The 12,093-nt window shown below is 55.5% G+C and overlaps 1 protein-coding gene across 5 annotated transcripts in view; it reads left to right on the top strand.

The window, feature by feature from the left end:
- LOC144945069 (tyrosine-protein phosphatase non-receptor type 11-like) overlaps positions 1-12,093 on the top strand; it is an 83,906-nt gene that overhangs the window by 53,894 nt on the left and 17,919 nt on the right. For 3 of the 5 annotated variants that reach the window (XM_078873290.1, XM_078873288.1, XM_078873286.1), the window contains exons 10-15: positions 3,526-3,657; positions 4,961-5,115; positions 6,510-6,577; positions 8,265-8,416; positions 9,423-9,535; positions 11,968-12,067. In XM_078873290.1, coding sequence (XP_078729416.1) covers positions 3,526-3,657; positions 4,961-5,115; positions 6,510-6,577; positions 8,265-8,416; positions 9,423-9,535; positions 11,968-12,046 — 699 coding nt within the window. In that variant the 3' untranslated portion in view covers positions 12,047-12,067. The remainder of the gene's footprint in view (positions 1-3,525; positions 3,658-4,960; positions 5,116-6,509; positions 6,578-8,264; positions 8,417-9,422; positions 9,536-11,967; positions 12,068-12,093) is intronic. The other 2 variants (XM_078873287.1, XM_078873289.1) reach the window with 1 other exon arrangement.

Genomic DNA, 12,093 nt, shown 5'->3' with positions numbered 1-12,093 from the left:
CCCCCCTCCCCACCAGTCCCCCCCCCCCCTCCCCACCAGTCTCCCCCCCTCTCCACCAGTCTCCCCCCCCCCTCCCCACCAGTCTCCCCCCCCCTCCCCACCAGTCTCCCCCCCCCTCCCCACCAGTCCCCCCCCCCTCCCCACCAGTCTCCCCCCCTCCCCACCAGTCTCCCCCCCCCTCCCCACCAGTCTCCCCTCCTCCCCACCAGTCTCCCCCCCCCTCCCCACCAGTCTCCCCCCCCCTCCCCACCAGTCTCACCCCCCCTCCCCACCAGTCCCCCCCCCCTCCCCACCAGTCTCCCCCCCTCCCCACCAGTCTCCCCCCCCCTCCCCACCAGTCCCCCCCCCCCTCCCCACCAGTCTCCCCCCCTCCCCACCAGTCTCCCCCCCCCTCCCCACCAGTCTCCCCTCCTCCCCACCAGTCTCCCCCCCCCTCCCCACCAGTCTCCCCTCCCCACCAGTCTCCCCCCCCCTCCCCACCGGTCTTTCCCCCCTCCCCACCAGTCTCTCCCCCCCTCCCCACCAGTCTCTCCCCCTCCCCACCAGTCTCCCCCCCCCTCCCCACCAGTCTCCCTCCCCCTCCCCACCAGTCTCCCCCCCCTCCCCACCAGTCTCCCCCCCCCTCCCCACCAGTCTCCCCCCCCCTCCCCACCAGTCTCCCCCCCCCTCCCCACCAGTCTCCCCACCCTCCCCACCAGTCTCTCCCCCCCTCCCCACCAGTCTCTCCCCCTCCCCACCAGTCTCCCTCCCCCTCCCCACCAGTCTCCCCCCCCTCCCCACCAGTCTCCCCCCCCCTCCCAGCCAGTCTCCCCCCCCTCCCGGCCAGTCTCCCCCCCCTCCCCACCAGTCCCCCCCCCCTCCCCACCAGTCTCCCCTTCCTCCCCACCAGTCTCCCCCCCCCCCTCCCCACCAGTCTCCCCCCCCTCCCCACCAGTCTCCCCCCCCCCCCTCCCAGCCAGTCTTCCCCCCCCCCCTCCCCACCAGTCTCCCCCCCCCCCCCTCCCCACCAGTCTCCCCCCCCTCCCCACCAGTCTCCCCCCCCCTCCCCACCAGTCTCCCCCCCCCTCCCCACCAGTCCCCCCCCCCCTCCCCACCAGTCTCCCCCCCTCCCCACCAGTCTCCCCCCCCCCTCCCCACCAGTCTCCCCTCCTCCCCACCCGTCTCCCCCCCCCTCCCCACCAGTCTCCCCTCCCCACCAGTCTCCCCCCCCCTCCCCACCGGTCTTTCCCCCCTCCCCACCAGTCTCTCCCCCCCTCCCCACCAGTCTCTCCCCCTCCCCACCAGTCTCCCTCCCCCTCCCCACCAGTCTCCCCCCCCTCCCCACCAGTCTCCCCTCCCCTCCCCACCAGTCTCCCCCCCCCTCCCCACCAGTCTCCCCCCCCCCTCCCCACCAGTCTCCCCCCCCCCTCCCCACCGGTCTCCCCACCCTCCCCACCAGTCTCTCCCCCCCTCCCCACCAGTCTCTCCCCCTCCCCACCAGTCTCCCCCCCCCCTCCCCACCAGTCTCCCTCCCCCTCCCCACCAGTCTCCCCCCCCCTCCCCACCAGTCTCCCCCCCCCTCCCCACCAGTCTCCCCCCCTCCCCACCAGTCTCCCCCCCCCCTCCCCACCAGTCTCCCCTCCTCCCCACCAGTCTCCCCCCCCCTCCCCACCAGTCTCCCCTCCCCACCAGTCTCCCCCCCCCCTCCCCACCGGTCTTTCCCCCCTCCCCACCGGTCTCTCCCCCCCTCCCCACCAGTCTCTCCCCCTCCCCACCAGTCTCCCTCCCCCTCCCCACCAGTCTTCCCCCCCTCCCCACCAGTCTCCCCCCCCCTCCCCACCAGTCTCCCCCCCCCTCCCCACCAGTCTCCCCCCCCCCTCCCCACCAGTCTCCCCCCCCTCCCCACCGGTCTCCCCACCCTCCCCACCAGTCTCTCCCCCCCTCCCCACCAGTCTCTCCCCCCCTCCCCACCAGTCTCTCCCCCTCCCCACCAGTCTCCCTCCCCCTCCCTACCAGTCTCCCCCCCCTCCCCACCAGTCTCCCCCCCCCTCCCCACCAGTCTCCCCCCCCCCCTCCCCACCAGTCTCTCCCCCCCTCCCCACCAGTCTCTCCCCCTCCCCACCAGTCTCCCTCCCCCTCCCCACCAGTCTCCCCCCCCTCCCCACCAGTCTCCCCCCCCCTCCCAGCCAGTCTCCCCCCCCTCCCGGCCAGTCTCCCCCCCCTCCCCACCAGTCCCCCCCCCCTCCCCACCAGTCTCCCCTTCCTCCCCACCAGTCTCCCCCCCCCCCCTCCCCACCAGTCTCCCCCCCCTCCCCACCAGTCTCCCCCCCCCCCTCCCAGCCAGTCTTCCCCCCCCCCCCTCCCCACCAGTCTTCCCCCCCCCCCCTCCCCACCCGTCTCCCCCCCCTCCCCACCAGTCTCCCCCCCCCTCCCCACCAGTCTCCCCCCCCCTCCCCACCAGTCCCCCCCCCCTCCCCACCAGTCTCCCCCCCCTCCCCACCAGTCTCCCCCCCCCCCTCCCCACCAGTCTCCTCTCCTCCCCACCCGTCTCCCCCCCCCTCCCCACCAGTCTCCCCTCCCCACCAGTCTCCCCCCCCCTCCCCACCGGTCTTTCCCCCCTCCCCACCAGTCTCTCCCCCCCTCCCCACCAGTCTCTCCCCCTCCCCACCAGTCTCCCTCCCCCTCCCCACCAGTCTCCCCCCCCTCCCCACCAGTCTCCCCTCCCCTCCCCACCAGTCTCCCCCCCCCTCCCCACCAGTCTCCCCCCCCCCTCCCCACCAGTCTCCCCCCCCCTCCCCACCGGTCTCCCCACCCTCCCCACCAGTCTCTCCCCCCCTCCCCACCAGTCTCTCCCCCTCCCCACCAGTCTCCCCCCCCCCTCCCCACCAGTCTCCCTCCCCCTCCCCACCAGTCTCCCCCCCCCTCCCCACCAGTCTCCCCCCCCCCTCCCCACCAGTCTCCCCCCCCTCCCCACCAGTCTCCCCCCCCCCCTCCCCACCAGTCTCCCCTCCTCCCCACCAGTCTCCCCCCCCCTCCCCACCAGTCTCCCCTCCCCACCAGTCTCCCCCCCCCCTCCCCACCGGTCTTTCCCCCCCTCCCCACCGGTCTCTCCCCCCCTCCCCACCAGTCTCTCCCCCTCCCCACCAGTCTCCCTCCCCCTCCCCACCAGTCTCCCCCCCCCTCCCCACCAGTCTCCCCCCCCCCTCCCCACCAGTCTCCCCCCCCCTCCCCACCAGTCTCCCCCCCCCCTCCCCACCAGTCTCCCCCCCCCTCCCCACCGGTCTCCCCACCCTCCCCACCAGTCTCTCCCCCCCTCCCCACCAGTCTCTCCCCCTCCCCACCAGTCTCCCTCCCCCTCCCTACCAGTCTCCCCCCCCTCCCCACCAGTCTCCCCCCCCCTCCCCACCAGTCTCCCCCCCCCCCCTCCCCACCAGTCTCCCCCCCCCCCTCCCCACCAGTCTCCCTCCCCCTCCCCACCAGTCTCCCCCCCCTCCCGGCCAGTCTCCCCTCACCATGTCTCTGACACGAACACTCGCGTGGTTGCAGAACAAGTGCGTGCGCTACTGGCCGGAGGAGAGCTGCACCAAGGACTACGGCTACCTGCGCGTGTACAACGTGCGCGAGCTCTCGCTGCACGACCACGTGCTGCGCCAGCTGGAGCTCACACACGTCGAGCACGTGAGTGGGAGGGGGCCGGGGTGGCGTTGGGGGTGGGTGGGCGAGCGGACGGGTCACCGGCACGTTGCCTCGCTGATTTCAGCATTCTGCACTCGACTGTGTTTTTGCCACGCCAAGGTTTTACGTTCTGGAATTCATTTTCAGGTTTCATTAATTTTTTTATGTTATTGTTTCCCTTCTTACGGCTTCTTCGCGATTGTACTTTCTGAAGGTTCCAATCTTTGGGTTTCACCCGTACTGATGTTACGATTGTAATTGCTAATTCCGTGAGATTGTCCATAGCGTATCAATTACTCTTTGGTTCTTTCGGTAAAGTCACATAGAAAGAAATTAAATAATAATCAAATACGATGTTTCGATTGCAACACAAGCAACCATCATCAGGTACACCCCACCTGGTTGATTACGTTCTTCCAAAGATTGCTAAATTTGAGAGAGAGACAAAACATAGACACGGAGACACACAGACAGACACACAAGCAGAGAGAGACTCACACAGAGACAAACAGAGAGAGACACACACATAGGCACACAGAAAGACAACATCTCTGTTTCGAGGCCTTAAATAGAGGGAGTGGGGGGGCAGAGGGGGAGTTGTGTGGAATTCCTGCCCATAGTGGCCGGAGGAGAGAATGGACCCATAAACGGAACAGGCACGGTCCAAATCAAATTGAGTAAAATTGTAATGCAATGCAACACAGAGAGTCGGTTAGCACACAGTTAATGCATCGCCTGGTTGATTACATCCTTCCAAAGATTGCTAAATTAGAAGTTAAGTGTGAAACAAACAAGCACGGCAAACCCTCCCCATAGAGGTGGTATAAACTAGATTTGAAGCTTTCACGACCGCAGGAATTACTCTTTGGTTCTTTCAATGACTTTATCAATTACTTTCAATGCCCTATTTGCTGCGTTGTACCTCTCTGTGATACAACACACGCAGAATCGAAAATAGCGTATTTCACGCAGCCAATTCTATTCGTGTCTCATACGCCTCGCAATAAATGATCTAGATTGAAAACTCATTTCTTTATAACTGCTTTTTGTGTTTAGTTTGTCCTTCCCCGCACCTCCGATTAGCACGGTTGGCTACGTATGGTGCGAACGAAGTTCAAAATACATGCATACAAGTGATAAGTTGCAGCAGCAGCCGTACTTGAGTGATCGCGATAATTTGTCTGAGGTGTTGCGGGGCTTTTGTATCTTGCGTTGACACGTGTCCGTCCATTCCGCTCGTTTGCTGAGACTTGGTCCTCACAGTCTCTTTCCGCCGCGCGTGTGTCTGGGCCACTCCACTCCGCAGCTGGATGACACGCGCGTCGTGTGGCAGTACCACTTCAAGGCGTGGCCCGACCACGGGGTCCCCAACGAGCCAGGAGGGGTCCTCAGCTTCCTCGACGAGGTCAACCGCCGCCAGGAGGGCATCTCCGAGGAGGGGCCCATAGTCGTCCACTGCAGGTGCCTGCGCACACGCGCGCGTGTGACTTCTGTAGCAGGCCTGGTGACGGTTCGGCCGGTTTGGAGAGTCACTGTATGTTTATTATGTAAATTCCAATAATCGTCATTATGAAGGTTAACATTTTCAAAAGAAGTTGAATCATAAGTAAAAAATAATGTTAAGTTTTTCATGGATGTAGAAATGGAGCAGTGGTTAGCACACTGCACTGTGAATCGAGTAGCTTGAGATTGAATCTCAGCCATGGCTGACGTCGGTGACGAGTGTGATATCTGAACTCACCCTGGGCCTACCTCTAACCGACACACTGACCAGCATCATGAAGCAATGGTCACATTGACAGCAGTGAATTGACAAAGGGCTGACCGAGTCTCAGTATTTTGCGCCCATAAGACAATGCATATACAGGCAGTCCCCGGGTTACGGAATGACCCGACTTACGGAAATCCGACTTTAGGGAAATTGTCCCATAAATCATATATTAAAAATATCTACATGCGGAAATGTTCGCGTTAGTTACGCAAGCGTAAATCGTGCATCGCGGATGAATACCACAGAGCGCCGCCTTCACTGAGCCCGAGCTTCACTAGGATTAAGGGAAATGGATTTTTTTTTTGCGTTACGTAATTATTTTCCTTTTGTAGCATTACTTAATTGTTTCTTTTCTATGCTTAGAACTATCTATTTTACCCATGTTTCTATTGCTAGTTTTCTTCATTTTAAGTTTGTTTCATGACTTGTTTACTGTATGTACTGTGTGTATCTGTGTGTGTGCGTGTCTATGTGTGTAAACGAGCCTAGTCCACCTTTGTGTGCGTGTGTATGTAAAGTCTAGGCCTAGCCGAATGCACGGTAAACATTTGGAAGTGACTGCTTTCTGTTAAAATGAATATTAAATCAAACAACTCGATACAGTATGTTCCATTAGTTTCATAATGGGTATTGTTAGGGTGGATATTCAATGAAATGAAAGAATCATAGGAAGTGCAGAGCGTATGTACAGCGATACGATACGGGTAGTGATAGAAAAATGTACGTCAGCGCGATACAGCACTGAGAGAATAGGGTAGGGGAGGTACAACTATTTCCCGCTAAGGGATTTTATCATCGATTTTGGGGGGAAATTGTTCAGTTTCCGACGTACAGAAAATTCTGGTTATGGATCGTTCTTTAGAACCCCTAACCCTTCCGTAACCCGGGGAACATATTTGTTTACATGTTTTGCCACAATTCTGTATTTGGTGTTTGAACATCTTGACACTTCCTGTTTCATCGCCAGAAATGGGCAAAGCCCGTTTTGATTTGTTTCCGCGTGTGACGCACGCGCAAAACACATCTTCGAGTAAATGTTCAAATTCACGGTGCTCGCCGTTTAACTTCTGCACTTTTTTTGTAGCGCCGGGATTGGCAGAACGGGCACTTTCATCGTCATCGACATCCTCATCGACATCATCCGCCAGAAAGGTGCGCACGCCGCGACGTCGTGGCCTGCTCTGCCGGCACCCCACTCGACATCGTGCCTTCTCACGAGAGAGCCGTGTGATCTATTACACTTAAACCAGCACCACTGAACAAAAATATCTCGTTAGTTTACCTGAGCTTGGCTCGGGTGGCTTATAAGGGGTCAGTCGCGCTAGGCCGGCACTGCTAAGATCCTGGGTTCGGTCCCAGACCCCGCGGATGCCCGTTGTATATTTAAGTAATACATCTTACAACTATAATTCCTTGCAGAGGAAAAACATGCTAATTAAATGATTACTAATCTATCATATAATTACAATAACCCCCACCCCGCCTCCGATCTCTGATGGGGTTCAGTTATGACATCGTCCTGCTCTATTTGAGACCGGAAGCAGGTGGATGGCTTCACTATTCTGGCAAATTGCACGATGATGCTGGATGTAATTGCCAGCGAAATATTGTATTGTAAATGTTGTGGATTTACTCTCTAACACACCGGTGGGCTGTATACGTGACAAACCTTACTGGCTGTGACAGCGTCTGTCTTTACGACACATTTATACTTACGCGATCTAACCCAAAACAACTTTTATGATGTATATTTTGAGTCTGTGTGTTCTTTCTCTCTCCCCGTGGTGGTCAAGTGGATTGTTCTCCGGGTTCCTCTAATTCGGCCTCCGCATTTATAAACGTGATGTGTTGAGATTGTTTGGCCGCCACTGTAAATCCCCACGTGTGATGGCGATATGATCCACTACGACATGTGGCCAGCTCACCTGTGAAAAAGAGCTAATATGTTCGGTGGGCTTTACCTGATCAATACCGTTTTTATAATAAACTTAAAAAATCTGGTTTTCAAGTATGTAGTGTGTTGATTGCCTCAGCCAAATCAGTAATTACTGCAAAGTAAATATTTTTGTTTGCACAACTTTGGCTTATTTTAGCTATCACACTAAAAAAAACACATTTCTGAGTGGCATGTGACGAACAATGTTTGAAGTCTGATCAAGTTGTGTGCCTTGTGTGAATAAAGAGGTCTGTTCACGACACTTTAGGATTGGTTTTGTGGCGTCAACTTCTGGGGTTAAGTTAATTTCTGTCCCTTTAATAGATCTCTATAACAGTGAAACGCATTTCGCTGTGCTAGACGTTGATGTGTTAATTGCAGTCCCGTTTAGAAGGCTGTGTGAGTTGCAGTGGAGACTGGCAAAGGTATGCATGGTATGTAATATATGGAGGTTGAACTTTTCGATTTAAAGCTTTCGTTACTGCAGGGATTCATCTTCTTGGTTCTTTCGTAAAGTCACATAGAAGGGAAATAATAAAATAATAAAAATAAAACATAATAAAATAATTCTCACAACGTTTCGACCACAACGCACAGACCTGTTCTTCACCTGAGGACGGCTGCTTGCTGTCTTTCCGACAGACCTGTTCTTCACCTGAGGACGGCTGCTTGCGTTGTGGCCGAAACGTCGTGAGAATTATTTTATTATGTTTTATTTTTATTATTTTATTATTTCCCTTCTATGTGACTTTACCGAAAGAACCAAGAAGATGAGGTTGAACTTCTTTCGCACCGTACGTAGCCAGCCGTGCTAAGCAGTACAACAACACTGATGCGATTTTGCCACACGTGCATATGGCCTCTCAACGACGTCTCATTGCTCGATTTCCCTTCCCTGCCCAGGGCTCGACTGCGACATCGACATTCCCAAAACCATCCAAATGGTGCGGGCGCAGCGGTCGGGCATGGTGCAGACGGAGGCGCAGTACAAGTTTGTCTACATGGCGGTGCAGCAGTACATCGAGACGGTGCAGAAGAGGCTAGCCGAGGAGCAGGCAAGTAACTCGTGCAGCGAAATAATCTGCGCTGTCATTTCTGTAACTTGCCACAACTCGGAGGGCCGGGGGGGGGGGGGGGGGGGGGCGCAGGGGGTTGATCCGGATTTTAATTGAGAATCTCTCCGGGGTTTTTCTCACCAGGCTTTTTATTTCTTTCTTGCGCAGGCTTCAGTGGGATCTTTTCTCGTTTTGTTCCGTCTCTCTTGTAGGCGTACCCACTTCGTTCGTCCGCCCGCATGTACAATTTGAATAAAAACGCGGGTGTAATTTGAACGAGCTCTAAAACAATTGACTTTCGCGCGCGCGGCTCGACGAGTGGATCACTTTTATCCAAGACAATAAAAAAAAGTGAATTTTTTATACGACGTCGCAACGTGCGACTGCATCTCAGGAGGCTGTACAGAATAAATGGTTGGCGTGTTTATAAAGGTAGGAACAACAGTGGGGCTGGGTGGGGGGTGGGAGGGGTGGGGCTGGGTGGGGAGGGGCTGGTCACCCCGTGGTGCCCTTATAAAACTCAACGTTTAACCTACACTATACACGACACGATACACTACACTTATACAGGTAGGAACAACAGGTTCCACACTGCCCACAAGGGATTATGTGTCTGTCTGTCTGTCGTGCATATCCGGAATTCGGAATTCCGCCCACCCATGCACCTCCCCCACCGAACACCAAGCTACGCCGCGATTGGTTGACGATGTCGGGGAGGGTGGGGGGGAAGGGTCAACATGCCCACTCATCCAACTGCCCCCCCCCCCCGAACGCCGCGCTGTCCAACCAAGTTCCTACCTGCCCACTCCGAAGGAACGTGTTTGTTATAGAGAGAAAGCGGCAGTCAAAGGCGGAGGGGGGGGAAAAGGAAGATCTTGAGCCGGGGCAGTGGGGGGGGGCCAGGGAGCCGTCAGCACAGACGGCTCGAGGAAGGCAGCTCCAAACCGTCATTACGCGCGCGATGATTGATTCTATGCTGCCTGGTAACCGTGTCGACCTTTCTCAGCAGAAGATCAAGAAGAAGGGAGTGGAGTACACCAATATCCAGTACTCTGCCGCCGACTTCGGGGGCGGCGAGGGGAACATGACGCCCCTCACACCGGGCCGAGTGTCCCTCTCGTAAGTCCGTCGTCGTTGTCGCCATGATCTATTCACTGCTGGATTAATCAAGGCCCAAATCACCAACCCCCCCCCCCCCCCTCGTCCCCGCTGGGCTCCACATATTCTTATTGGGATGAGAAGCAGGTGTCTGCAAATTCCAAGATTTACTGCAAACTTCATTTGGGGGTTCTAGATTTGAAGCTTTCGTGACTGCATTGATTCATATTCTTAGGTTTTTTCGGCAAAGTCACGTAGGTAAAAAATTAAAATTAATAAAAGTAAAATAAAATAAAGATCACGACGTTTCGGAGGCAACACAAGCTTCCGTCTTCAGATGGAACCGTCACAGCACGATTTCTGTATCAAGTAAGTTCATTTGGGGGGTTCTGTGCAAGGATAGTTTGGTTCCCAAACTGTCCTCTTGTCTGGGGGCCATCAAATTAACACGTGGCAGGGTGGTGCTCCAGTGGGTAAGACTCGTCCATCACAACCAAAAGGACCTGGATTTGATTCCTGACTTGGACGCTTTACTGCGTGGAATGTTTATATCTCCCTCCCCCTGTTCTGCATGGGTATTCTCTGGGTTTTCCATTAACCTGCCATAGCGATAAAAAAAATATATTCCATACACTCCATCTGGTATTCTCCTAACATTCATTATGCTAAACAATTACCTGCAAAATTACTCATTTGAGGTTACACACGGCGAAATCGGTTCCTACTGCGAAAAATAATCTGGAGACTCGGTGAGACCATGCCAGGTTTAACAAGCAGAATCATGATAATTACAACAACCCAAAAACTCACGACAGAGCAATGCAGCCACATCCGCGAAAACCCTACGGAGTAACGACGCCACACGCTGATGGAGTGCCACGTGTATTTACATCGTGGCTATTAGTGGGTACACTGTCCGAATCACTGATGTGGAGGATTTGTTTTCGCGGGACGTGGTGCAATACGACAATGCAGGTGTTGTGGCGCAATTCACGACTCCGAGGCAGGTTGCTGTTAGGGGCTCACGCCAGGTTTGTTAAGGGCTTACGCCGAACCAACACCCCCTAGCCAATAACTCCCCAGGGGACAGGGTACTGGTATCCCTACACCCCGGTTAACCCGGCTCTCCACCCTACCCCGGCCCGGGACCACCCCCAACCTCGGCCGGTCGGGCGGAGTAGCCTCCCCTAGCCTCGTGTGAGGACCAACTACCCGAGTCCCCACTCCTACCCCTGACGAACCCCGGTTACATCCCGAATCCCCTTTTAAATACCCCCCTGGGGGCATGACGTCACCATCCCCCACGGCCCGCCTGACGTCACGTCCCGCGACGCCACTCTCTCCGAGGGCGCTCGTGACGTGATGTCACCCACTACACCTCTACATAGGGAATGCTCCGCATTCTCATCACGAGGGTCCTGCATTGGGGTGTTTGGACAAATCCTTTTTTTAAATGGTGTTTTTTCTTGATTCGTAATAGATTTTTTTTCTTTGGGTAAAATCACGGAAGTAAAATGCGTGTCGTATAGCCTCCTCCACCAGACACGACTAATTCATGAAGTCGTCATGTGAACAAGCGTGCCATTTTGTTACTGCTTCAGCAGCACTGGTAGTAATAATAATAATAGAGGTTTTTCCCCATTTTCTGGCAACAAAACTGAAACCTGTTTACGAGGATTCATGTCTGCATTAACCACAATACTTGCAGTCAAAATGCAAACAAAAAACACACTCTGATAATATATGCAAAGGAGGTCTAATGATGTAGATGCTTACCCCGAGCCCTCATTACTTTGATAGTGCATTGTCTTTGAGCTGTACGCCTTTTGGCGTCATCTGGTCGAGCACCAATTGAGACGAGGCTCAAAAGAAAGCCGTCCCTTGGTGTGGACCAATCAGTTTCAAGGACAATGCATATATTATCAGTGTGTTTTTTGTTTGCATTTTGAGTGCAAATATTGTGGTTAATGCAGACATGAATCCTTGTAAAAAGGTTTCAGTTTTCTTGCCAAAAAAAGGGGAAAAACCCTATTATTATATTTTGGTACTGGCAAAGGAGGTCTAATGATGAAGCACTGGTAGTGTTGTTGGAGAGCAACGCACGATGTTTATCAGTTCGTTACGACGTTTCGCTGGTAGTTACAACCAAAACATTAATTGTGAAAGCCTACGTGTTTAAATGTAGTGTTCTTCTTACATGTTAAAGCCAATGTAGCCAGAGAAAACCCCATAAGTGGGAGAGGACAACTCAAAAATGGCTATGCAGCGAGGTCTACAAACTGCCATCTCCTGACGGACCCGGCAGTTCGGCGAGATTTTTGTGGAGCTTCACAAATGTACGCGCTCTCCCAACGCTTTTCCTTCCAAGACGCTTCATTTCATACATGTCTTGCCGCGCCGTGTTGTAATCTGATTTCCCCCCTCCCCGCCCATTGCATTTGCAACGGCCGCAGGAGCCAAGACTCTGCGCGACTTGGCCTCTATGAAAACGTCTCGAATCTGCCGCTTAGCAAGGCCTCCGGCAAGCTGTGATGGCGGAGCGTCTCGGTGCAGGTGGGTGCCGGGTGATGAGCCGTCGC

This window comes from Lampetra fluviatilis, chromosome 36, assembly GCF_964198595.1.
Source record: "Lampetra fluviatilis chromosome 36, kcLamFluv1.1, whole genome shotgun sequence".
Classification (NCBI taxonomy): Eukaryota; Metazoa; Chordata; class Hyperoartia; order Petromyzontiformes; family Petromyzontidae; genus Lampetra; species Lampetra fluviatilis.
Note: the sequence above shows the minus strand (reverse complement) of the source record. Positions and strands in the feature narration are given on the sequence as shown.